The sequence below is a fragment of the Penicillium pulvis genome, assembly GCF_028828015.1.
Source record: "Penicillium pulvis strain IBT 33274 chromosome Unknown contig_7_segment1_segment0, whole genome shotgun sequence".
NCBI lineage: Eukaryota > Fungi > Ascomycota > Eurotiomycetes > Eurotiales > Aspergillaceae > Penicillium > Penicillium pulvis.
The window spans coordinates 958,240-984,747 of NW_026643079.1; the positions used below are offsets into that span (position 1 = coordinate 958,240).

Consider the following 26,508-nt stretch of genomic DNA (forward strand, 5'->3'; position numbering starts at 1 on the left):
TATCTGGATCTTCAGTCCACGATGTACTCACATGCGTCCAGTAAGAAAAGCGCTATCATGGCTATCCCCAAAGCCATAACACACTCATCTGCAGTGGTATGATCGCCTGTATTCTTTTCTCTCATTTTTTTTCTTTTTCCTTTTTGTTAGAGAGAAAGAAAGGAAGATGCCCGGCGAAGCGGGCTTGATTGCTTTGCGTCCCTTTTATCCTGACCATGCATAGGGTGACTGTCTACTGGAGATTCTGCGGTCAATATGCATCGATGTGAAAAAGATATTTGACCCAATGTGAGCGCAACATTTGGTTTGAGGAGAATAACACGCCACAGCTTGGATACGGTAGCCCCTTGTTCGCACCGGCCATTCTGGCTGCAAGATTTTCAGGCGACAAGGATCCAAATGGATTGCCACAGGACATCTCACCTTAAATTCCGTGCGAATGATGCCCAACCCACAAAGCCTCATTCTGTACCCAGAACTTTGTCCACATGCCGAAGAAATAAGCATCGAGACGACGGGCACTCGCGAAGATTCCTATTTGGAAATCTGCCATGCCGAATCTATCAAAAAGCAATAGGTATCAGCCAAGGAACGATAAAGCAAGTTGAGTAGTACCTGTGAAGCGTTCCAAAGCCCACTTGCTACCTTTGAGCTGGTCCATGATGGCGCATGGCATACATCAACCCGAATTGGCAAAAGAATTTGAATGGCCTGTTTCGTGAATTGAAATCAAGAGCCAACTCAAATGCAACATTGAACAGAGATGCATACAGGAAGGTGGGCACGATACCGAGCGACGTCCCTTCTCTACGGAGCGCGGGCCCGAGTTTTGCTATCTCTATTCTGCAATCTTGGTGCCTGGAAGATCGGGACGACGACCCCAAAAGGGTAAGAAACAAAACGACTACCGCCCGCGGTTCGGCCCATTACGGAAGCGAAGTGCGCATTCGAAATACTGATTGAAGAACAGAGATGACAATTCGAGCAATTTGACTGGTGGCTTCGCTTTGTGTCGGCAACTCGAGGATGGGGGTAGCGCCTTATCTTTGAGACATATAGCGGGCGGCTTGTTCCGCCTCTCGCGCAATGAAGTTTGCTTATCTTCCAGAAGCATTTCTTGTTGACCACAACCAATCCAGAAGCAGATGGAAGACTCGGAAATTATCGAATGGCGTCAGTGAGTTGCGAGTGGCTTGCACCATCCGACGAACTCAATGCATGGAAGCAGGATTGTTTTCTCGAGCATGCAGTGTGAACGCAAAACGGCAAGGAAAATATCTTATCCGCCAATGATAGGTTAGGCTATTAAAGCCTCTGTCCAACCACGGGGGATCTTCTATCCGTGGTGATCATGACTGGGACGAAGCCCGATGTGGCTGGACCGTCATTGGTGCGATCATCCTGCACTTAGGTTTTGGCTGCAACATTGTCATGTTGACTAAAATGATGGCCTGCATAAGCGCGCCGAGCATCCGCAAGAATCCTTGAATGTCCCATGGGCCTGTTCCATGTTCCCAGATTACTCCTTGTGATCCTTGTGCATTTGCGAGGAACGGATTGGACCAAGGCTAACATTCCCGTCTTTCTCTTGTATCCACCGCCACGGTGGGCCTAGGGATCCAGACTTGCATCTCGCCTAATACCCGGGATACGAATGTGCTAGGGCCACTCTGTCAGACCACTAGGCATTGCTTGACTCTCTTGAATCATCACCACCTTGCTTGGCGTGATCAAGGAAGGAGGAGAGGGGGAAAAAATCGCAATGTTTATGCGGTGAAAACACCTTTGAAAATGTGGACAGATGGAACTATGGGGTAGCAACCCCTACCCACTTCGGCAAATGCCGCCAAACCCATGACCCCAATGGCCCCCTTTGGCGGTGAACCTACCCCAGAGTTGAGAGCCATGCCGACCAAGATAAGCCACCAAGTATATCAGTTCGACGACAGACCGCTTCTTGACTGTTCCCGCATCCTAATACCCAATCTGCGCTATTCCTCGAAGTGGCACGCACTAAGCTGTCTGCAGGAGAGTTATATTAACCCACAGCAAAGAAAAGTGGAGCCGAGAGTGGGGATGGCAAATGAGCCTCGGCTGCCATGTTCTATCTGCTAAACCAGCAATTTGGGAGTGCGCGATTAAAAAAAAAGAACATATGTTTATTTCATAACGTGTTAATTAACATGAACAGTCTAGCTGCTTCAGGAGAACCTCTCGAACACCGTCTGGATGGGGGCGAAAAGCCTGATAAGAGAAAGCACTTTCCACGCGGCGACGGCGGGATTTGATTTCAATTTTCACACTGGGGCGGAATTCCACGTTTCCCGTCCATAGGCAACGCTAAATTCCGGATCTCTTGACTGTCGCTAAGGATACACTATGCAAGAACCGGCTAGCGACCCGGTGTTAGCCGGGTCTAGAAACTTACAGAGTCGCATTGCTTTTGAACCTGGGCCAATCCCCGATTGTTCTAGCAAGAATGACTGGACCGAGAAGGTTGCACATGCTTGTATCCACCATGATATGATATCAACCCCACTTTGCATGATCCATAGGTGCAGCATTAGGATAGGATAATACATCGTAGTAATATCAAACCGGGCTCGGAGATATCCGCTATCCTGTTCCAGGTAAAAATCCAGAAAAAAAAACCTGGTAGATCAGGGGGAAGATGTCGATGATAAGAGTCCTCCCGTAGATCAGATCGAGCATGGTGCCACATCACCCCTCTCTTGGAATACGTTGTCGGTTTTCATCGGCATGAACAGGGGGCTTTCCAAGGTTTAGGGGGTAAATTCAACCCCTCTCGCCTAGAAGCAGGCACGGCCATCGCACTGTTTCTAGAAGCTCACCCAAACGTTAAGATTGGTGGATGCCTGGCGAATTACCCCAGGTCCGCTCCAAGTGGATCACGTACCTGCGCAGCTGGCGGAGTCGATGATATCGTCAGTAATCAGTGCCTTGTCGCAATTGGCTGTGGCTCTGTCTCCCTCTTCGCTATCTGTTATAAGCCTTCGCCTCTCCACCCATCCTTTTGATGATCTTCGTTGAACTTGAAACCTCTTGGCAAGGGTCCAATTGCTGATCCCAGATCTTATTTCCCCTCTTCTTCCCTACAAATCAAATGAATCACGAATAAATTTCATTCAGTTCAATGCAATGACGCGAACAGAGCCCTCACATAGCGCCTCGTCGTGGGAGACGAAAAGCATCGCCGCCACCGACGATGGCCACCGACTTGACTCGGTCGGCCAGGATTCACGCCCCCGGGGCCGGATTCGTCGGTCGATGACTGCTTGCAATACATGTCGCAAGCTGAAGACTCGTTGTGATCTTGATCCTCGTGGCCACGCATGCCGTCGCTGTCTTTCGCTCAGGTTTGTGCTTATCTCTCTCCTTTGATCGTTTACGGAGTCCTGTATCCCGATCGCCCCACGCAACATCTGGCCCAATGCAACACGAACTCCTCCCAGAAGCGAGCGCCAAGCTAATGATTTTCTGTAAGGCTCGAATGTGAGCTGCCTGAAACTCCCGATCGATATCAGGACAGTGCGTCCACCTGGTCGGATGCCAATGCCGCTATTCCCTCCATTGAGGAACGGCTTGTATCTCTAGAGCGTGGTATGGGCGAGATGATACATCTCATGCGACAAATAGTTAATCAGCCACCCACCGCGGGCAGTCCGAATTTCCAGTCGCGAAATAACAGTATAGACGGTTCGACTGATGCTGGAACGGGCTTTACCTTGAAACCCGTCCAGTTCATTCGCGATTTACAGATTGAATGCTTTGGCGAGAGGGATCAATTTCCTGCCGAAGGCGAACTCCTGGGGGATGTTGTCTCCCAGGGAATTGTAGATGCTAAGTTATCATTGAAACTAATCGAACTGTGAGTATTCCACAGCATTTTCCCATGTGAATATACTGACCATATTCAGCTTTGTGGATTATTTCAGCCCCTGGGTCTCTATAGATCATTCATCAAATATTCAGCGGACAAATCCCCTGCTTTTTAATACTGCTTGTTTGCTTGCTTCCCGGTATCTTCCGGGAATGCCTCCAAATACTACTCATGAGATCGCAATTCAAGTGCAACATGCGGTCACCAAAACACTGTGGAGAAAGTCTCCCTTGACTAACGACTTGCTCCAAGCCCTCGCGTTACTCTGTCTATATCCTACCTCTGGTCACAAAGAAGGGTTCATGGATGCCTGGTTGTTGAGCGGGATCTCAATTAACCATGCCTTGACCTCCTTCACCTTTCTACACAGCCCACCCGCCAAGGGTGTGCTACCCAACGAGATGCTTCCTCAAATGCGTTTGTGGAACACATTTTGTCTTACTCATTTACAGTAGGCTCTTTTATTCCCTTGACATGATCACTCGCTAACCCGACATCAGTTCTGCACTTGGATACGGACGTACCGTCAACGTGCAAGCCCAATATTTCGACCACTGCTCTCGCATCCTAGACCACCCCAGAGCCACCCCCGAAGACGGACGCATTGTCGCCGAGATCTCCTTATATCGAATCTCCCTAAAGCTCCAAAATAGCCCCCAACGCCTCCAATTTGCCGAAGTCGAATACGAAGAGCTCGAACGCTGGAAAATGGAATGGGCCCACCTCCTCTGTATGTCCACCTTATCTACCCAATACTCCCCTCCAATCAAGCCACTAACAATCATCAGCAAGCGAAGGCCAATCAACGCTCGAACTAAGCATCTGGTTCTGCCAACTCCTCCTCCACAGAACAGCAACCCGAATTCAAGACTCCGACCGCCTGGTGACCGAAATCTGCAACAACGCCCGCCTAATAATTTCCCGCTCAATGCAAACCCGCTTCTCCGCCGCACCGGGTCTAATAGACCACGTCTATTACATCCTTGGCTATGCCGCTCTAACACTATGCGACTATAACCCCTCTGATCCGCTAATCGACCAAGTCCGCGCATTCCTCCTCCATCTCGCTCCAAGCAGTGATCACCTCTCCTACCGGATCGCGTTCATAGTCGGCGAAGTGCAGCGCCGATATTCTGAAGCTGCGACAGCTGATCAATCTTCGCCGACTGCTCTGAAGAGCGCTATGTTCCCGCGCACAGAGAGCTTGGATCTGACTCAGCTTATGCCGGCTGCGGGTGGTATGGAACCTGTTGTTGATGGGTATGGGGTTTTTGATCAGATGATGCCGGCATATGGGCCGAGCCAGGGGTCTTTCTCGGGGCCGACACTGTTCCAGCAGCATTCTGCCCCCGTTATGGGTGGAGCTATGCCTATGGGCCTGGTGGCGAGGGCTCTTCATGATTATTGAGTATTATTTTCTTGTTACTGGTGTTACGGCTTCATGTTGGATATTGTGCGATGTTAAGTTATTATGGGATTCTTAGTAAATATCTATTTTGGATGGGGGAAGCATTTTTCATGCTGAATCTTGTTGCATGAGACTTAATGATTTTCTGGTGGAAAAAAAAGACTCTTTTTTCTTGGTGTCATCAATTGATGTGTTTCTTGGTCCATGTTCTACGTCTACGATAGCACGCCCTCACAGGATGGGCTACAGTCGTTTATCCCCGGATATCGTGTATCAGCGGATATTGGATATATCATTACAAACTTACACATACGTCCAACGTTGGAGAACCGTCGTTGGGGAACGAATCTAACGTCAAGCCCCCCTCAAGTCGCCCCCCTAACACCCGTGTTGGCTTAGCGTAGGATTCGTATTACTATCTCAAGATAGATAACGTAAATTGCCCGACGGGGATATACCTCTGCTGTTGGCTAAAATCAGTCAAAGCACCACTAGATGATCAACATAATATTCCGAAAGTATTCCGTTGAAAGGTGAGGCAAGTAAACCACCTCGGACCAATGCGGCATTAGTCAATCACGTAGAATAGGGCCAAGCTGCTCTTCCTCCTCGTGATAGCGTGGGGATAACACCAAGGTAAGCGAAGAACCTCGACTGCTGGTCCTGGAAGCAATGATATCGAGCATTAATGCTTCGCTAGCCAGTACATCTCCGCCACCCTTCATGGTCAACGTGCAACTCGTACGATTGTTGTCACATCTGTGATGGAGCTGGGATCTCTTCCATCCAGTGAGAAGCATCCATCAGGATCACGACTTCTTGGCTTGGCATTGTTGTCAGCAAAGTATTTGAGCGTATCACGTTCGACATACATGGGTGGTTACTTCCATTCCTTGGCCCGTTTTACGGAGAGCTCACACAGTGTTCGTTCCGAAGTAGAGTATTCATGGAGATTTCACATATTATTCGTCCGTGAATTATTCGTAGAGTGTTCGGAGAGCATTCGCAGAGTGTGGTCCGAGAGTGTAGTCCGAGAGTGTAGTCCGAGAGCGTAGGGTAGTAAGGTACTAGTCCTAATATGGACAAAAATGCATCAATATGGAGGTGTCAACCAGCAGGTTGACAGTATGGTTATTGAAATGCCATAGAATTTGTTAATAGTTCTTAAATTGATACATATGTGAAATCTTTTTAGTATTTATCTTGACAAAAGTCTCACCAAGCGTAAGAAAAAAGACTTCATATGCAGAACCCAAATTACTGGTTCAGCTTCTTCCAGCTGTCACGGCTCTTCAAACCCTCCCACCATTTCTTGAAGGCGGGATACTTGTCGACCAGCTCTGCAAATCCAAACTGCTCAATAAAGGCTCCGTAAGGAAGGTGGTACAAATCTGCCAGAGTCAAACTCTCACCACCGAGGTACTTCTGCTTAGACAAAATCCGCTCATATCCCTGCAGAACCAAGTCAAGCTGATCCAAAAGATTCTTGACTCTGGCTTCGTCAGTAGGTCCATGGCCCTTTCTAGCCTTGAAGACCTTCTCGTATGCAATTTGAGAAACGAGAGGGTCAAAGTAGGACTGTTCGATAGAGAGCGCCTTTCACGTCAAGTGTCAGCGAACGTTGCGAATACTAAGCAGAGGTCTGTCAAAAACGAAAACATACCTGCTGATAAAGGGCATATGCTTTCAAGTCAGTCTCGGAAGGTGCCAACACAGTTCCCTTGCCCTGGTACTTAGTGGCGATGTACTGCCCAATGGCCCTGCTTTCTGATAGATAGTTAGCATTGCAGGTTCGTCTGCCTCAAATCAGACTTACCAAAGATTTGAACGCCAGTCTCGACATCCCGGAAAACAGGCACCTTCCCGAATGGTTGAAAATCGTTGAGATACGATTCACTCTTATGTTCGCCTTGGGCCAAGTTGACAGGAATGAACTCAATCTCAACGCCTTTCTCCTCAAGAATCGTGCGTACACGATTGGTACAGGTAGAGCCTGGAAATCCGTACAATTGGAGAGACATGATGTTGATCACTTTGCCCAGAAAATCAATGCTCAGTCACAATACAGCCACAACAGGATGGAATAAACCCCGCACGAAATAGACTGTAATACTTACAAGATGCAAGAAGCCGAGTAATAAAACTCACAATGTTATCTTGTCATAGCTGTGATGGCGGAAAGTTGATCCCTTTATAGAACAGCATTCTGTGTCCGATGTGTTGTTATGTCGAGGGAGTGCGGGGGCTTTCCGGAAGGTTTATAATCAACTTACCAATCTAGCAGTGGGCACTCACTAGAGCTGCATAAACAATTACTCCCAATGGAATTTTGAAACACCCCAATGCATGCCCTTGGCTAAAATTTTTTTATAATAGACATGATTGGTCAGTCAACTCGGTACATGGGTACGCGGCCAGCCTAGGGTCACCGACGGCGACAGATTTAAGTGGAGGGAAACTGCCGAAATGTCGGTTTGTGGGCAACCCCTTGTAATGGCTTTCAGATCTATAATCATAAGGTTCTTACATGTTTGCTTAAGCATAATAGTTAACTTAATTTAATTATTGTTGCAGGGATTGACTAATCTCACTAATCCCAGTGCGGAACGAAGCCGTGCTCGGCACATCAATGTGCGGTTTGGCCGAACTGCCAAGAACCAGCGATACTGCCCAACGAGTCACCTGTCGCTTTCCTACAGCATATTTTTGGACAGGCCTGATGATTGAGATCAGAAAATTCTATTTGTAAGACTTAAGCTATAACACCAATCTCCAATCGAAAGTCCCGACAATAGCAAGTCCATACCTATGAACAAAGAGTGGACCCACTCAGCTCTGAAGTAGGATATAGAATTCGCGGCTCACCACTACTCATAGGGACAGCGACATCACCACTGTTGTCAACAGTAATACTAGAACAAGTGAAGATCTCGGTGACAGCTAAGCCGGCCACAAAGCCCGTACCCGGCAGCGTGAGTGTGTATTCACTTCCACTTTCACCGAGATTGGAGAGAATAGTAATAGTCTGCGTGCCGTTGAAGCCCTTCCGCATAGCCAAGGTAGTATCATCTTGATAGATGGGGTAGTTCTAAGAGGACCATCTTAGTGGGCAAATCAAAAAAGAGAGGAAGGCTACTGACCTTGTAAGTAATATAATCCTCAGCCTGGTAAATCGCCTTATTCCTGATAGCATTTGCTTGCGCGATGAGCTTGTACAACTCGCTATCGGTATTGTATCCCGATAACCAAGTAGCTTCGCGGTTGTAGGGATCGCTGCCGCCATTATAGTGCTGTTCTTGCCCGGCATAGATGATCGGGATACCATCTGACATGATTGTGAAAGTGGCCACGTTCTTGGCTAGGGACATATCTTCGGTATATGAGGCAAAGCGGGGATTATCATGATTTTCGATAAATGTTCCTAGGAGGGTTGAGTCCGAACAGTCGGATTTGACTGTGTTGATCATGTCGTAGAGACCACTGATGCTTCCACTGGTGGACTCAAAAGCTCGGAGGAGGGGGTAATACCTGCTCGTCATTAGTGTTTGCTCCAGCTTGAAAAGTAGTTGCATACATTGGATAGTCGAGAACGCCGTCCATGACTTCTTGGTATGGGCAGACCAATGTTGGATCACCGTTGTCTACCTCGCCAACACAATACACTCCGGCAGCAGCTTCGAAGCCAGCCCAGAAGTCTTTTTGAACTTCCATAACGGAGTCGATGCGCAGGCCGTCGACTTTGATAAAAGTTAGTGGCTATTTCCATTGCGGGTGACTGGATCTTACTGGAATAATTGGAAACAAGGTCCGTGATCCAGTCATTCCAGATATTTTGCACAGTGGTAGACTCGGTGTTGAGGTCAGGTAAAGAAACAATAGTATCCCCTTCCCAGCATTTTTCCACCATAGTCAAGTTGCTGTAGTCGGTGATCTCGCAGTAAGAGTGGAAATAATCCTCGGAGTTGAATGGATTGAAGACACTGTAGTCCACTGTATCCCCAGCTCCAGCATAGCCCTGATCCCACCCACTATTAGCAAGCCATTCTCAAGATATAATCAGGAGAACTAACCATGTGGTTGGTCACGACATCGACCATCAGGTACATGTCGCGATCATGGAGGGCCGAAGCCAAAGATTTGAGATCATCTGCCGTGCCGTAATTTGAGTTGACGGAATAGCTTGAACCTGTTAGCGACACTGTCCCGCAAAGTGATTCAGTCTACTCACATATCCTGCTGCCAGTACCCGTGGTATGCCTCTCCATCAGCCGTATGCTGCGACAGCTGCTCAGTGACAGGTGTGATCCAGATGGCAGTAAACCCCATTCCTTGGATATAATCCAGCTTCAAATATTATTAGCTCAATGAAATGACCATGCAAATTGAACCGCCTATTACCTGGTTGATAATACCCTGCCAAGATCCACCACAATAAATCTAGAAATCTGTAAGTTTTCGCCTTTTGACAAGTTCTAGAAAGAACATACGCCATTGTCTGTATCGCAAGTAGCAGTCGTAGAGTTGTCAGTCAAAGCAAACCGATCAGTGAGCATGAAATAGATGGATCGAGTGCGCCATTGTGCCGGAGTCGCTGCAATAGCTGAGCCAACTAAGCTCGCAAGCCCAAAGAAGCGCCAGATAGACATACTGAATCTGCTGGCATGTATGAAGAGAGAATATTGACGGTAGCGATTCAGGGATATTTTTATATCGAGTCTGTTTCGTTATGTCAATTTGAAACAAGCTGGATGGAGCCAATTCAGATCCATCGGGAATAAGAACCAGTGGATCGACCAATGAACAAAGGAAGTGCGACCCAGAGATCAGAGCGTGAATAACAAAACAGATCGTAATTATCTATCAGGCATGTGTTTATTGTGGTTGGATTCACGTCAAGCACACAGTAAATGTTGATTGGACTGGGCTGGCAATATGGAAGACATGGATGGCTAACAAGAAAGGGGTAACCAACCTTCAAAACACAACCACCAATCACCAGTTACATGTCGCGCAAAAGCAAATTCCAGTGACATGTGCTCCTCCATCTAGAGTAGGGAGACAAAGTGATACAATTCGCTCAAATTCGGAATTAATTATGCAGGGATCTTAGCGGGTCACCGGCGGGGTCGCCGATGGCCGCCAGGAACGGATTGCAAGATCGACAGTCAGATAGCGACTGAAGGATCGGTATTGGAGAAGCCGCTAATCCTTAAATTTCAGGGTCGTGCATGGGGTTGCAATGGGGGCTGAATGTTGATGGTTTGATTGGGGCGGTTGTCCCGATGTCGAACGACAAGGTTTCGTCGACGTCCTAGGCGTATCAATAAACTCGGGCTTGACCTACCTTCGTTGTGGGATCGTTTCTCGTATTCTACTTAGAATCATGGATATTTATTAAAGGAAAATTTAGGTCAATGAATTTCTCCTACATTCTTTTACTGTCGAAATCCTAAATTTGCAGTACTTTCTCACGTAAGCCCATTAAGGTCCACCAAAACCACATTTCTCCATGCATCATCCTGATATCACAAGATGGTAAATTAGACCATATCATAATCCATACTAGTTCGCAAACTACCATTTTAACACCCAGTTCTGTTCCCAAGCTCCACCCTTAAGCCAGTCTTGCAGGCCAGTGATAGACAGAATATGCAAATCAGTATTGTAGCTGGCAACTGTCGATGGAAGCGGCTTGCCATTCAACGTCAAAGATTTCAGACCCTTACTCGCGTCCGCGTGAGGAAGCTTCAAGCCCAAAATTGTGATGTTGGCAAGCTTGTTTGTGTCTTGGAAGCTTCCTCTTGAGATAGCAGAGATACTCGATTGGTTAGCTGTGAACTTCACAGTGCGTGTGGCATTAGGCGCTACGCTTTCTCCGTCATCGAGGTATAGCTGGCCTGTAGCAGATTGGGCTCCATCGAGAGAAACCATAAGGGACCATGGAGAGTTGCGAGCGTCGCGAGTAGTCAATGCCGGTTCCTGCATGGGGATGACGTAGCCGCCGCGAAGGTACACGGGAATGTGACCCAATGGAGCGGAGATAGTGGTATTGACTCCTGGCTGAGCGTTGACTGCAGTCTGGTTGTACCAGTCGTACCAGATCTCGCCCTCCTTCACACCGGGGAAAACTCCACGGACGTAGTCGACCTGGGGCTCTAGAACGGGGATGACCATAATGGAGGGACCGAGCAGGAACTGGGTATTGACATTAGCCAGCGAGGGATCATTGGGGAACTCCCAAGGTAGGGCCCGCATGACGGTCGAACCAGTGGTATGAGCGAGGTGGAAGAGTGTGTAGAAATAGGGAAGAATGGCATAACGAATCTTCATAGCCGACTTGGAAGCATCAATGACGGAGGCCCATTGGTAGGGCTCCTGGCTGATAGCTGAGAGCTCATTGTGGTTCCGGTAGAAGGGGAAGAACGCCGAAAGCTGCATCCATCGGTTGCAAAGCTCCTCATCACTGTTCCCATTGAAACCACAGGTATCAACGCCAAACATGGGGATTCCAAAGAGCGAAAATGATAGCGCCTGCGGGATCGAAAAGAACATGTATGCCCACTTGGAGTAGTTGTCGCCACCCCAGTGGCCTGCCCATTTGCCTGCTCCTGCGAAAGTTGAGCGACCGATGATGAATGGGCGCTTCACCGAGTCAACCGCGCGCAGACCATGATAAGTGGCATTTAGGATTTGGTAGCCCCAAAGGTTGTGCACGTCGTATTCCTGTACGCCATCAATATGCGTGGCATTAGGCGACACAGCGTGAACAGCCAGGTCGTGACCAGTCTGATCGTGGTTGATAACGTAAGGAGGGTAGTTGATGTCGCGCTGGCCTGGAGTAGGAGAAGTTCGGAGATAAGACACCGTCGTGGTTGACGCAGATCCAGCGGTGCTTGCAGCTGCAGCTTGGCTCGATGATCCTGCTGATGCAGATGCTGCCTCGGTCGCATTTGTGACATTGAACCACTCGGGATAGTCGTAAACAATATTCCCCGCTTCTCCGGGAAGTGAGAACGAAGGGTGAACAGGGTTCAAGCTGAGGTTGTGGCTTCCACAGCTTCCGACACAGAAAGATGACACCTCGCTCATATCGATCCAGATTCCGTCGAAAGAAATCTTCTTGTGCCAGGTAACGAGCTCATTTGCCCAGAAGGTACGGGCCTTGGGATTGTGCCAATCAGGGAAAACTGTGTACCCAGGCCAGACAGCACCGATATAGGTGCTTCCATCAGGGTTATTCATGAAGACGCCATCCTTAGCTCCACGGGTATACGGTTCGTAGCTGTGAATGTTAGCCCTCGTCTTTGGGTTGATGGAGGTGAACTTACGCGTCGGATGCATTGTTAGGATTCGGGATGTAAAGAGCCGAATCGACGATGGGGACATAGTGGCGACCACCATCGTGAAGCTTCTGCAGAAACTTTTCGCCCTCGGGATATCCAAAGCGGTCTGGGTCGTTGTCGAAATCGCGGTAAGACTTCATGTAATCAATATCATTCCTGTGACAGTATTAGATTGGCTTTTTTGTTGGGGGGAAGAGGGCGAGCAGGTTTGAGCTGTCTTACCAGAGAGTCTCTACAGGGATTTCGAATTTCTCAAAGGCAGACAAGACTGAATCCATTACGGACCAGTTCTGGTATCCCCAGCGACACTGATGGAAGCCAAATGAGAAGTACTGCTGCATTGCCGGAAGACCAATGGTACTGATCTGGTAATCTCTCGTGACATCGACTTGAGTCGGTCCAGAGTAGAAAGTCAAGTCGATGCTGCCGCCGAGAGCACGCCAAACAAGGCTTTGAGGGCGGGTAAGGACTTCCTGGCCGTGTGCATTTCTCATGAAGACACCGTGCGAATAGGAAACATAATCTTTGGAATGATCGGCGTGGTCACTTGAAACCAGAGTGTGACGACCCTTTCCATCGACCTCGAAGTAGCGAGTGTCAAGGTAAAATGGATGAGATCCATAGATGTTGCTATGAGCGCATAAGATCAGCTTTCGTTATGTGAACCAGGAATTCGGGAAACTAACTCATCGATTGGGTCCGCACTGTCCGATGCGTAAAGGGTGAGCGTCTTGTTCTGCAGAAGACGCAATTGCTGGATATGCTCGCCAATTCCGTAAAGATTGTAGTCCTTAGGTAGAGCAGTAACAAACTCAATGAACTGGTTCTCAAAAACTAACACAGTGCCGGTAGTATCGAAGATGACATCCTTATTGGACTTGCGAATCACTTTGAAGCCGAAAGACGGATTATTAGTCCATGAGATCTCGAAGTCACTCTGTGCTTTAGATGCGTGTTTGTCGGCCTTGGCCCGAGGCACAAGGTCCTCGGGAAGCAGGAACCATGACGAGTTCGAAGAATCCATATACGTCGGCGTGATCTCAACGCTTAGCCGATCTGTCGCAAGGTACTTGATCGAAAGATCCAACGAGTCCACGTCAGTTCCATATGCATTGCATGGGTCACCAGCCAGCTTCAAGGTAGCCGTGAGCCCACTGGCATCATGATGAACATCGGTTGCTTTATAGCCAGGACAAGCAGCCTGCGCATCGATAGCCTCAGGGTCATCGATGTTGGCAATCAGATTAGCCCCTACGTCAGCTGCAGCAGGGACGGTAAACTGAGAGTATGCCGTGCTGGCAGTGGTACTCGGCGCATGTGTCAGGCTGGCTCCATAGACACCTTGCAATAGACAAGCACCAGCTAGAAGGCCAGTAGATCGAACCATGGCTCCTGGAGGATTCCGTGCCAAGTTTGTTGTCAGAAACCGCTTTTGGTCGCACCGCTCGAAGTGGTTTGCACAGCACTGCTAGGAATGACACTTCTTATAGCTTGCTATGGGTCCTGGTAACTAGCTGGGCATCATAGCGTGAGAGTTTCCCCGCGCTTGAAATTGACCGGTGTCTATCCGCACTGGTTACACAGTAAAACTCCGTTGAATTCCCGGGGGCTGGCGGGATCGGCCTCGGCGTAGCATTCTTGGACGCATCCGCGGGGGTTGAGAACATGGAGATCCAAGCCATACAGAAATGATCGTCATACATTTGCAATGTTTGTGCCAATTTGTGGAGTTTGCTCTTCGGAAACAGTTGTCCATGGTTGTGGAGCTTCAGTTGTTTCCATGGAAGAAGCTGAGTTCCTGAGCTTCTGATTGGTCAGATGCCCGATAATCGCCCGTGCCTACTTTTCAGACCCTTGAATGTCATGTTTGCAACACGGACGATGACAGGTTCGTTGAGCGTCCCTGGCAATCGCTAATCACTGAGACCAAGACCCGATGCAGTAGGTCGAAGAGGCTCAAATCTAACCCAGAAGGGTATAGAGTAACCATGCCTTTCAAGCATAGACACGGCCCAGGCGGTAGCTTGGCCCATTAATACTAGGCCAGCGACATGGAAACGAAAGAGCGGTGATCAATGCAATCACAATGAGGCAATTGGAGAACACCAACCAACAAGCCGACTTCTAAAAAACGGGGGCTTCGTCGCAAAATTCTCGGTGTTTTTCAGGAGCGGTGATATACGATGGTCCCACTATGCTTGATGCGGGGTACCATTTTGCATTTGGTTTGACTAGTGGCACTGCTCCCCATCCCCGCCAGAACTTCCATGACAATCAATTTCCAAGACGCGTTAAAGTTGCTATCTGCAGTGCCACACCTTCCTCATATATTCTGGAAAAAGTGATGTAAATTCCAAGGTTGGGCATTTGATTTTGTTCACTTGTAGACCAATATCGGTCGTTCTGTACCAACTCTCTGATTAGTCGTACAATTGAACGCCCGAATATGTTTCTTCCACTGCCAATATTTCATAGAGTAATCTAGGTATTTTGTGAGTGGCAAATTGGTAAATTGAATTGCAGGGCCACCTTTGTAGTATAGTACCTATCGATGCCGTCCACATCTTCCTGCTAAAGTGAGATAAAATAAGGTGCACCTGGGCCTCCAGGGCTGGACGTATGCTCACTATCTACAAGAAGATATGTTGTGAACTAATGATTCACCTTGAATCAAGTTTCGTGACTGTCCGGTTCCAAGGTTATATGATCAGAATGCCCAGGTACCTCTGGGCACCAGTAATCCTCGTTCTGCCAAAGACTGAAGAGATAGATCACAGAAAGGTGCTGTGCTCAAATGTCCATGGTACCAAGTTCCTCGTCCCGCGCATTCAATTGGACCCAGGTCCTCCAATAGTCATACATCAGGATAGAACGGGGAGAAACTGGCAACGTCTTTGCACTACTGCATAGCCCAATATCATCCAATTCTATGTCTGTTTCCGCAGTAAAGTGTGAGACATCCTCAGGTGAATCATCGCCCAAAGCTGATTTTAGCGTCGAGATGATCATGACTTGATGCTGCAAGAAGATCTCGGGGGTAATGCCGAGGCTCTGTAGCTCCTTTCGTACCATCCTCCAACTGTCCCTCTCATCTTGGTGGAGAGAGTCACATGATATCATGGATTTATCTCGAGAACCGTTACGGATCTCATCAATAAAAGCTTCGAGCATGCGCTTGGTGTTGGTGTGTGAAGAGCTGCAGTCATATTACGTTAGCTCCACCGGGAAAAGCAAGAAACCAGAGGGGACTGAGGGTAGACCGTACATCATTACAGCTGTATTTAATTGGTTCAAGGCGCGGACGTGGGACTCAATTCGACTCCTGATAGCTGCCAGTTCGTTCTCATGCCAGCCCATTCTTTCCCAAGTTACCTGCGTAGCCGACCCAACGCTATCGAAATGGTCCTTCATTCTCTGCAACTCCAGGAGGGCATCGCGACACTCTTGTAGATTGGTTTGAAGGATTATAAAGTGGGGTCTAGTCGACTGGAACTCCGTGGAATTATGCTCCGTTGTGTCAAGAATAACGATCAAGTCGCTAAGCTCCCGTTGAATCTGCTTAAAAATGTCGGGAGCGATGAAGAGGGATCTATGAAGCGACCGGGCCAGTGGCTGAAGCGTTGTGATATGAGCTATTCATTTCAAGGATGTTGTTGTCAGTAAGCAAGAGTTGTCTCATAAGGTGTAGACCCACTGATATTGACATCGCGCGTTGCTTTGATGTTCCCACCGAGCACGGCACCTCCCTGCGTGTTGTTTTCGTTACTGGCATATCCTTGCAAACGAGGTGAGGGCATGCTGTCTGCCCAAAGTCGAAGTCGCTCTCACTCTGATTTTCAAGGTGTTTGCATAGCCTAGAAGCTTGCAGGTACCAGAGACATGCCCTAGGGAGGATCTCAAGAGTGTGATTATCTACACTGGTGGAATCGGCGCTTCAGCTCAGGGAATTTTTAGCATTCCCCCACCCCTCTTTTTCTTTTTTTTTTTTTTTTTTTTACCTTTTTAACATGATCCCTGTCGGAAGGCTGGTCATCAGCCACTCGGCTGCAAGCATGGAAAAAAAGTGATTGCTCATCTTGAAATTAGATATGATGGACTACTATCGTAAATTTGTTTGGGTGTTTTCGTCACTAGGGTAGAATGGTATTCATTCGTGCTATGAGGCTGAAAATAGAAGATATCCTAGCGACGCCGTATGCTATAGCTTCTTAGGACTCCTTCACTAAACTCACAATCTACGGGATATGTTGATAACGATAAGAAAAGCAGATAAGATAATGCCACGTGATAGTGTCTGGGTGCGGAGGCGAATCGGAGTGGAGTTGGAGTCCAGCCACAAGGAGTCACGGGTGGCGTCACGAGAACAAGTTTCGCGAAACTACTGGAATGGCGAAGTGGCAACCAGGGAATACGAACGCCTACATTTCTAGTGGAATCAAATTGGGTAAGAAAAAACTGGCTAATATAGCCAGTGCGAATTCATTGGGTAATAGAGTATTGAGACGCCAGGTAAGGCGAAGTAAAAGAAAGCCCGTTTAATCCGTGTTGTGTTGAAAAGAAAAAAGGAAAAGAAGCCTCAGCTTCAAAGCCCGACCGAACGCCATGTTGGTCACGTAGGACCCATCGTAGTCGAAATCATAAAAAAGCAAACCGTGGTTTACTGGCCACCACGAAGACGGAGCACCAAGTGGAGAGTGGACTCCTTCTGGATGTTGTAGTCGGACAGAGTGCGACCATCCTCCAGCTGCTTACCAGCGAAGATGAGACGCTGCTGGTCTGGGGGAATGCCCTCCTTGTCTTGGATCTTGCTCTTCACGTTATCGATGGTATCAGAAGACTCCACTTCGAGGGTAATAGTCTTGCCGGTGAGGGTCTTGACGAAAATCTGCATACCACCACGGAGACGCAGAACCAAGTGTAGGGTAGATTCCTTCTGAATGTTGTAATCGGAAAGTGTGCGGCCGTCCTCAAGTTGCTTGCCGGCGAAGATAAGACGCTGCTGGTCTGGGGGAATGCCCTCCTTATCTTGAATCTTGGACTTAACATTGTCGATAGTGTCGGAGGACTCTACCTCCAGTGTGATAGTCTTTCCAGTAAGAGTCTTAACGAAAATCTGCATACCACCACGGAGACGGAGCACCAGGTGGAGAGTGGATTCCTTTTGGATGTTGTAGTCGGAGAGGGTACGGCCATCCTCGAGCTGCTTGCCAGCAAAGATCAGGCGCTGCTGGTCGGGAGGGATGCCCTCCTTGTCCTGAATCTTGGACTTGACATTATCGATGGTGTCGGAGGACTCAACCTCAAGAGTGATGGTCTTGCCAGTCAGGGTCTTGACGAAGATCTGCATACCACCACGGAGACGCAGGACCAAGTGGAGGGTGGACTCCTTCTGGATGTTGTAGTCCGAGAGGGTGCGGCCATCCTCAAGCTGCTTACCAGCGAAGATGAGACGCTGCTGGTCGGGGGGGGATGCCCTCCTTGTCCTGGATCTTGGACTTAACGTTGTCGATGGTGTCGGAGGACTCAACCTCAAGGGTGATAGTCTTGCCGGTCACTGGGAAAGTCAGTAAAATGCAAGGGCAATGATCGGGGCGCGTCGCGATATCTAGGCACCAAGATAAGGAAAAGGAGATGGGGAGATGAACTCACGAGTCTTAACGAAGATCTGCATGGTGGCGACGATTATTGAGGTGATATGAGGTGATAAAAGATGATAACAGTGTTAAGTTGGAACGTAGGCGATGAGGAAAAAGGGGGTGTGGTGTGTGAGAGGAGAGAGAAAGTGAGGAGAAGAGAGGGGGTTAAGTACTTCGAAGAGGAGAGGGGCGAGTTGTCTGACTAAGAAAGCGAGTGACGCGATAGCAAATGGGGAAAGCACTAGAAAGCCTGGATGCCGGGTGCCGGATGAGTCAAGAAAGTTAGGAACAGGTCATTGACGCCACCAGTAGTAAAACGGGAAAATCTTGATCCCGGGTTTTCCCATAAGATTAGAATTTTCTTTCCGCTAAATTAAATCTTCTTCGGAGTATGTATAGAGTTTCAAGCCGAAGAAACCATGCCGTGTCCCAGGAGGTAACCCAGAAGGTAAAGAAAACGATGACGTGTGAGGCCTTATCGCGAAAAGAGGGGGTGGAACCTCAGGAGTCTAGCGGCTATCGAGGTACCCAGATACGGGTTTACTATGGAGACTGCGCCCCCCTTATTTTGCTATACTTAGCCAGTCAGGTGATGCATCCGGCAAGGCAAATGATCGACAACTCCACATAACAAAAACGTTATTCTATACTATACACGACTATTGATTCAAAAAAAAAAAGTCAATCGGAATAATTGTTCAATGGTTTCCTTAGAAAGAAAATTGGTATCGCTAATGAAGGATATATAGACAAGATTCCGCGATTTGCTCAAGGGCGGAGAAATCCACCCTTGTCAGACGCCGTTTTCCTCGGCGACTCCGGATCCAAAAACAAATCAACAATCCCGACACAAGAATGCGAAAACTTTGACTGCACACAGTCCAAGCTTTGCTTAGGTTCATCCGAAGAATAGACCAAGTACTTGTTGCCAAGTGGGAAGTGAGTAAACAATAAAAAAAAATAAAAAATAAAGGCAATAAGTAAAACGAGAATAACACACTCGGCCGTACACAGTTCATAAAGTTCGTGATCCTCGTTCATCGCTGAAAGCTATGCGAGAAAGGTTATACCACAAAAAAAAACAAGAGTAAAAACACAGAACGAGGCTCAGAAAGAGACATCTTCGACAGGAAAAGGAAATAAAGAAAGACGGTTCCCAGGAACCGAAAAAAAAAAATGCAACCACATGTCCTTCTCACTAGGAGTCAGGTACAGAGGTGTATGATAAAAGAGTGGGGGGATACGCTCACGCATCGTTACGACGTATATCGCATAATGATCATCCAGGTCATCTTGGCGCAGTAAAGAAACAAATCGCTGGAGTGGAACTTGCTGTTGAAAACAGGTCGTGTAAAGACATCATCATCATGCGCATGCGCATCGGGTCATTCAGTTCGCGCGAATACAAAGACGGGAAACAAATTTGTTGGACAGACAGTCGAAGTCGTCACGGTTGAATTTGGAGCCGGAGCGACCACGCAGGTAGTTCTCTGAAGAATGTATTAGCTTGGGAACAGTAGAAACAATATCGAAATTATGCTTACCGTGCTGTTCGACATGTTGGCGGACCTCAGTCATAGTATTGCACACATCAGGGTTGGAGTAAAGAAGTTGGTGGTGCTTTTGTGAGTCCCACTCGGTGAAGGGAGGCAACTTCTGCGAAATTGCCTGGAACAGTCCGACAATGACACCAACAGGAGTGGTCTCCATGTCGGTGCAGAACTTATCGACGGCAGCCTGATCCGGTGTGCGGTAATGTTGATCGAATTGCATCTCCTCCCAGACAGCCAAGAGAATGGAAGCCAGGATGAAAATAGTGGGCCAGTTCTTCAACTTCTCACCACTGTACACACTTGAGTAGAGCGCGGACAGCTCCTCGAGAACATCCTTCTGGAGTTCACGCCACATGCTGGCCATGGCACACTTAATCTGGAAGTTGATCATGACAGGAGCCATAGTCTTGCCTCGGAACTTGGAGGACGCCTCCGAAATGCGACCCAGGAAGCCATCCTCGTCACCGAGACCCTCCACCATGGTGACGTGAAGAGTCAGGTTGTAAGCAATGATTAGCTTCAATGCCTTCCGGATGACCGGCAACTTAGTGCGGTAGTAGTAGCGGAAGGCGGTCTTGAGCATCTGAGTCAAGAAAGGAGTGCCCTCGAAGTAATCGTCGACGAACTTCTCAAAGGTGCCATTGCCGTCAATATGGCGGTCCAGGTAGTCAGACAATGTAGCGTGCGAGATACCCTCCATGCCAGCAGAGAGTTTAGCAGTCTCGACTTCATATTGTGTAGGCTCGCGGTGCATTGACTCGACCCAATCAATGGTGAAGCACTGCTCGTCGCGGACGTAGACCTCGCGAGCCTTGATTGGCAGTATCTGACCATAACCGTGTGTGATGAACAGGGTGCGCTCCTGGTCTGAGAAGCCTTTAATGTTGCCGACGGAGAATCCCATAGAGATGTGACGCTCGTAATCTGCCTTCCAGTCCTTCATGAAATAGCCAATCTCCTTGATATCAATGCGAGTGCAAGGAACCTGCCATAATCGCGCATGCGATGGCTGGCAACCAGCACAGGGCTCACCCTTATCACAGGTCTTCTTCAGGAACTTGCAGCGCAAGCAGGCACGCAACTTACGTATTTCGCTCGCCTGCTTACGCTGATCCGGCTTAAGAGGGCCCTTCCGCTTGCCAACACGCTTCTCGGTCTCGGGCTTGCCGGTTTGAGATTGCTTGCGAACCTTGGTCTCGGATGTCTTGGCTGCGATGGGACTCTTTCTTGAGGGTTTCCGACTTGGGGGAGAAGCTGATGTATGAGAACCAGAAGAGCGAGTGGGCGAGGTAGACTTCTTGATGGGCACAGGGACTGGGCGGACCATAGCGCTAGGGCTCACAGCAGAGGGCGAGCGAGAGCCTTGAGAAGAGTGCTCGTGGCGCACGAGAGCATTACTTGGCGGGGAAGTTCCAGCGAAGCTCAGAGCAACATTGTGGTTGTACGGCAGATCCATGCCTTCGGATCCAGGTGAACTAATCGGGTGAGCGATATCAACAAAGCTGCCGTAGGAGGTTGAATATGAGGACTCGGAAAGACTGCGGTCGTGAAGCGTCTGGGTGGGGTTGACAAAGACACCCTGCTCGGGGAAGCCGAAATCGAGCGAGCGACGGTGATCCACTGTGCTCCATCCATTGTCGCTACTCGAGAGGGAACGGACCTCGAGGTAGGTGTCGGTGGGGGAGCTACTCTCCAACACTGGGTGCGGGGCGTATGAAACTTCCGGAAGTCCGTTGGGGAAACCCATTAGGTCGTGCTGGAAGTCGTGATAGGTGAATGGCACCATGTCGACGGGGGCCGATAACGGCAGATAAGGACCATCGAGCAGACCAGCACTCATCTGGCCCTGAGGGCCGGACATCAGATCCACCGGGGACGACTGAATAGCCATTCCATAGCTCGCAGCGGTAAATTGGGGGGCGGATGATGGGTCCTCGGGCGAATACGATAAATGATGATGATGAGGGGTCTGTTGCAAATGTTGGTGGTAGTGCCAGTCGACCATTAGATTGGGATCTTGGGCCACCGACTGTTCCAGAGGGTGACCGCTGGTTTGGAGCGGCGATAAATCATGGGTTTCGTCTGACCGTGGGGGATGTTGGTCGACCGCCACGGGCCATGTTTGCTGTAGATAACCTCTGGAATCGTAATCGACGCCGATGAGGCCGTCATTTGATAGATCGACATTCGACATGGTGCTGATGCCGAAAGTTCAAGATGTGGAAAAGGAAAAGAAGGCGAGAAAAAGGACCAGCCTGGATGAAAAGGGCCTTCTTCAGAGTGAGAGTGACACAGCCATTTTGGGGGGGGAAAGTCGAAGAAGCAGAGGCGGTGGGGGGGACAAAGCAGCGGTGAGCAAGAGATGCGCTAGGGGAGTTATCGTGTGGAGAGTGGAGAATGGCTGGTTCCCTACTGCCACGCTCTGCTTCCGATTTATGTTTTGTTGAAACTAGTTGACTTTTTTTTTCTTGCTGATTGGAAGTCCCATGATCATGGACTGTGCGTTGGTTGAATCACTAGATTATGGAGTCTCGACTTCCAAGTCGACAAGGGTTTACCCTCTTCAAATCCGGGGCACAAGAGAGACACGATGAGATTCTTATATAGGGTGATGACTCGTATTTTTATTTACTCTTATTCTAGGCTCATGTGTATAGAGATTGTCTTTGTTTACCAGTTCCTATAATGAGGACCCGTGGTGCCACGGAACTGAGCGGACTTGGATGTGGGCGAGTGGGCGAGACACGGGAATACAGTCGGAACGGGAGATCAGTGGAGCCAGAAGGAAAAAAAGTCATGGAGCGAAAAGACGGAAAAAGAGGGAAACTAGTGGGCAAGTCCGTGGCAATAAGGATTAGGACCGTGCTCCCGGAAGATCTGACATCGGATCGTGATACTATGATAGTCAAGTCCGTCCTGGCTTAGGCCAATCAGCAGCTAGAGTGCAGCAAACGGCGTCTGTGATTCGTATCTTCCCAGTTCCTCCCTAGGTGCCACCATTCCTCATGGGTGCTAGGGTATCACTGTGGGGGCTGACCATGCAGAAGGCCAGAGCAGGGATTTTCGTTGGACCATGTCGATCTGACAGGAAAAAGAAAAAGAAAAAAGTCCCAAAAAAGGAATCTCGAGCATAGAATCTCCATAAATCCTGGAATAAAACCCCTTCGGAACGAGACCGACGCCCTCGACAGGTCAATTTGATCAACTTGAGCCCAACCCGCACGGAGGCTGTCCAAGGTTGGAGGGGACTGAGAGGCACATGCAGCCAGCAAGGGACAAGAAAAGAAAGGGAACCGCCACTGCGGATGTTGGAGGATTATATGCACCCTTCACCAGCCACCGTCGCGTGCAGCCAGTGCTTGCATAATTGGATATATCACATCACGGCAGATCATGGTTATTGGTGGAGGTGTATGGGGGCCTCTGACATGCAGATGCGGAGGATTCAATAGCCTCTGCACGCTGGCATGACGCACCTCGGGCCACGAGAGTGTCTAAACGCTCGGTTTGGGTATTGCTTTTTTGTTTCAAAAGAGGGGTTAGCTTCACTTAGTTCCAAGGATCAGAAAGACTATCCAGGATATGACAGTAGATAGAGCAGATTGTGGGTTTGAACCCCGCGCGATCAAAGAGAAAAAGGAAAAATTAAAGTGGGGAGAACAATAGCAACGTCAATCCTCTCCTCACCAACAATAATAACGAAACGCGGGAACTAGGCCCAGCAACAGCATTAACTATACAATCTGTTTTTTCTTTGTTCGTCTTGACAAGTCCGGAGCTTTTTTAAAGTCCATGCCACCCATCGTCGCAGGGAAGCACCGACGCAAAGTTCGCTTCCCATCCAGCAATTCCACCAACCAACCCCCACCAACTCAATCCTCCAAATCTACCAACCAGAAGCGCTCGGGGTTAGTGCGTCAGACCAAATCACCGACACCTGCCGAAAAAATGGCGAGCCAAGCAGCACGGCCGGGGATCCCAGACTTGTTCACGCAGCCGCCGCCCATCCGCGACCCGCTCGTGACAGAGACCACTGATCTGCAGGATGCGACGCTCGAGAAGTGCCTACCTTTCCTAAAGGGCATCCATAATAGTCAATCGGGCCCCTTTAATGCATGCGGAGTGCCTGCACTCCAGCGCGATGATCATGTAGCCTTTGCCTATGATTCCCTGGAAGATTATCCCGCCAGCTTTGTCATCTTAGATGCCAGCCGCCCATGGATGGCATATTGGGGTCTAACATCGTTGTTCCTAATGGGAGAGGATCCCACTAGATTCCGAGAACGGTGAGTTTTGACAGCTCCAGCCCCTTTCTTCAATTATACTGTTTTGCTTTTTGGGTATTTCCTTTTTATGGTCAAGGAGACTTCCCGCTCAGATTGCATATCACCGGCATGACATGGAAAAATAAAATATAAATTATTCATCGCTAAAGGCTCTTGCAGTTTATTCAACACCCTGCGACCCGCACAGAACCCTACCGGTGGGTTTGGTGGCGGTCATGGCCAAATATCCCACCTGGCTGGTAGCTATGCAGCCGTTTTATCGCTTGCAATCGTTGGGGGCGAGGATGCATTTGAATTGATTGATCGGCAAGCAATGTGAGTTGTCAATCTAATAGCAGGGAACCTTCTTTTTATGTGCGTGCGTCTGACCAGTTCCCAGGTGGCAATGGCTGGGCCGATTGAAGCAGGCCGATGGAGGCTTTCGCGTCTGCGAAGGCGGGGAAAAGGACGTGCGGTAAGAAACTCATGCTCATGCTCCCAATGCTAGATCTGGACTCTAACCTCGTGCAGCGGTGGATACTGCGTCATGGCTATTATTTCTCTGCTCGATTTACCTCTCGAGTTACCTGCAGATAGTGAGGCCCGCAAGGCTGGTTTGGAGAACCTGACCGATGGCCTTGCCCAATATATGTCACGCTGTAAGAAGAATTCTAGATCTATCTTACTTCTCCTATGCTAATACGCTTTTCGGGTTTAAGGTCAAACATATGAGGGTGGCATCTCCGGCAGCCCAGGCGTAGAAGCGCATGGAGCATATGCTTACTGCGCGTTGGCCTGCTTGGCCCTCCTGGGACCCCCGGAAGAGATCATCCCCAGGTACGATCATATGCATTGTCCCATTCGATTTTGTTTACGTCACTAATGGTTCTAGACATATGGATGTGCCTATGTTGGTGTCATGGCTATCTGCGCGTCAATACGGCCCCGAGGGTGGATTCTCGGGCAGAACTAATAAGCTAGTCGACGGATGCTACAGCCACTGGGTTGGCGGTTGCTGGCCAATTCTCCAGTCTGCTTTAGATGGCAAACCACAAAGTAATGGACCTCCCGCCACGACTGTGGGTCACCTTTTTAGCCGCGAAGGATTATCCCGCTATATCCTCGGCTGCTGCCAATCCAACAACGGCGGCCTTCGCGATAAACCAGGAAAGTAGGTATTGCCCATCAAAGTTCAAAAACAATGGTTTCGCTGACCGTGACACCAAGGCACCCCGATTCTTACCACACCTGCTACGTACTTGCAGGCTTGAGCGCCATGCAGCACTACCATTATCGCACGGACTCGAGCCCTACATCAAGCAAGATGTTTTCATCTGCCTTCTCTTGGCGCTCGAGCCCAATCCGCGAAGGCAATGTGTATGAAAAGAGCGACCGACTTGAGCCAATTCACCCTCTTTTTGGAATTCCGTACCCCAATGCCGATACAATGCGGCTCTGGTGTGAAGCCAGACCTATTACGCCTTAGTGGCCGGGAGGGGCGTGGATATGATGCAGTGTCATCTGACAGATTTCTATGGAACGCCATTTGTGCGGCATTCCAGTGAGTTTGGTGTAAGTATGGTGGCTCAAAAGTTTTTTTTTTCCCGAGAAACTCTGAATAAGAGTCCGAAGACCGGATGATGCAAAGATAGGGGAGCCTAAGGAGTTTAGAGTACAGATCCGAAGTCTTTACGCAAGGAGTTTCGGGGAAGAAAAAGCGGAATGCACTAGATTGCAACTTCGGACTCGGAGACTTGTTTTCTTTAGTGAATCACGCTCATTTCCAGTTGAATTCGCTTTCAAATTTGCATGAGTTGTGTAGTAAGAATCTTGGTATTGAATCCCGATTGTTTGCTGGAACATAATCTGCACGAGGCCTAGATAGGCAAAGGTACAATGCTCCTACGTGAAATAAAATCAAACGCCCTCCCCACCGCACAGCTTGCCAACTCATCACTGCATCCGATGCCTGTCGAGTAACTTTGATGAAACTATTCTCAATCCAGGGGGGCGTGCATTGAGTCTGGAATCTTCCTGTTATTGTTTTACTGTAGTTCGAACTTTTGTTTACTTTTTTTTGTGGTTTTTTTTCTTATTTCTTCGGTCTGATCCTTTCTCCATTGCCCCCTCCCAGGCGCGTTCTGCACAACATGACTCCTTGGCGCCAATCACAGCGCCGAAGGATTACTGCAGCGCTTCTCCAAGACTCAGCGGCAAATTCCCTTCTTCACTACTGCGTCTACTGCGGGGCACAAGGATGACGGACAAAAAATCTCCCAAACTCAAAATAGTTGACGAACAAGGGGCCCATGGAGTTCCATGTTCCATGTTCTGCAGCATTTTTTTTGCAAGCTCCGAGTCCAATGCCCATTTTTGCCCCCCTCTATATTATGTCTGTTTAC

General features: G+C 48.9%; 7 protein-coding genes across 7 annotated transcripts; 2 read left to right on the top strand and 5 right to left on the bottom strand.

Annotated features, from left to right (window-relative positions):
* Nucleotides 1–3,159: 3,159 nt before the first annotated feature.
* N7503_008304 (Transcriptional activator of proteases prtT) lies at nt 3,160–5,309 on the top strand (the record flags this gene model as incomplete). Its single annotated transcript, XM_057067851.1, has 5 exons — nt 3,160–3,377; nt 3,506–3,889; nt 3,939–4,352; nt 4,402–4,631; nt 4,690–5,309. The coding sequence occupies 5 exons, from the start codon at nt 3,160–3,162 to the stop codon at nt 5,307–5,309; spliced, it is 1,866 nt and encodes a 621-aa protein (XP_056918706.1).
* A 1,257-nt stretch (nt 5,310–6,566) lies between these two features.
* On the bottom strand, nt 6,567–7,330 carry N7503_008305 (glutathione S-transferase family protein; the record flags this gene model as incomplete). Its single annotated transcript, XM_057067852.1, has 3 exons — nt 6,567–6,887; nt 6,973–7,076; nt 7,126–7,330. 3 exons carry the CDS (start codon nt 7,328–7,330, stop codon nt 6,567–6,569), a joined length of 630 nt encoding a protein of 209 aa, XP_056918707.1.
* A 785-nt stretch (nt 7,331–8,115) lies between these two features.
* On the bottom strand, nt 8,116–9,955 carry N7503_008306 (alpha-amylase; the record flags this gene model as incomplete). The annotated part of the gene is made up of 8 exons (XM_057067853.1): nt 8,116–8,397; nt 8,450–8,837; nt 8,884–9,046; nt 9,096–9,324; nt 9,380–9,488; nt 9,538–9,653; nt 9,708–9,746; nt 9,797–9,955. The coding sequence occupies 8 exons, from the start codon at nt 9,953–9,955 to the stop codon at nt 8,116–8,118; spliced, it is 1,485 nt and encodes a 494-aa protein (XP_056918708.1).
* A 928-nt stretch (nt 9,956–10,883) lies between these two features.
* N7503_008307 (glycoside hydrolase family 31 protein) lies at nt 10,884–14,039 on the bottom strand (the record flags this gene model as incomplete). The annotated part of the gene is made up of 4 exons (XM_057067854.1): nt 10,884–12,591; nt 12,638–12,808; nt 12,875–13,282; nt 13,339–14,039. 4 exons carry the CDS (start codon nt 14,037–14,039, stop codon nt 10,884–10,886), a joined length of 2,988 nt encoding a protein of 995 aa, XP_056918709.1.
* Nucleotides 14,040–15,442: 1,403 nt separating this feature from the next.
* Nucleotides 15,443–16,449, bottom strand: N7503_008308 (uncharacterized protein; the record flags this gene model as incomplete). Its single annotated transcript, XM_057067855.1, has 3 exons — nt 15,443–15,848; nt 15,918–16,284; nt 16,347–16,449. 3 exons carry the CDS (start codon nt 16,447–16,449, stop codon nt 15,443–15,445), a joined length of 876 nt encoding a protein of 291 aa, XP_056918710.1.
* A 3,228-nt stretch (nt 16,450–19,677) lies between these two features.
* N7503_008309 (Zn(II)2Cys6 transcription factor domain-containing protein) lies at nt 19,678–22,035 on the bottom strand (the record flags this gene model as incomplete). The annotated part of the gene is made up of 2 exons (XM_057067856.1): nt 19,678–19,778; nt 19,833–22,035. 2 exons carry the CDS (start codon nt 22,033–22,035, stop codon nt 19,678–19,680), a joined length of 2,304 nt encoding a protein of 767 aa, XP_056918711.1.
* A 1,598-nt stretch (nt 22,036–23,633) lies between these two features.
* On the top strand, nt 23,634–25,592 carry N7503_008310 (CAAX farnesyltransferase subunit beta RAM1; the record flags this gene model as incomplete). The annotated part of the gene is made up of 7 exons (XM_057067857.1): nt 23,634–24,127; nt 24,287–24,442; nt 24,507–24,581; nt 24,638–24,765; nt 24,826–24,943; nt 24,999–25,277; nt 25,334–25,592. 7 exons carry the CDS (start codon nt 23,634–23,636, stop codon nt 25,590–25,592), a joined length of 1,509 nt encoding a protein of 502 aa, XP_056918712.1.
* Nucleotides 25,593–26,508: the final 916 nt, after the last annotated feature.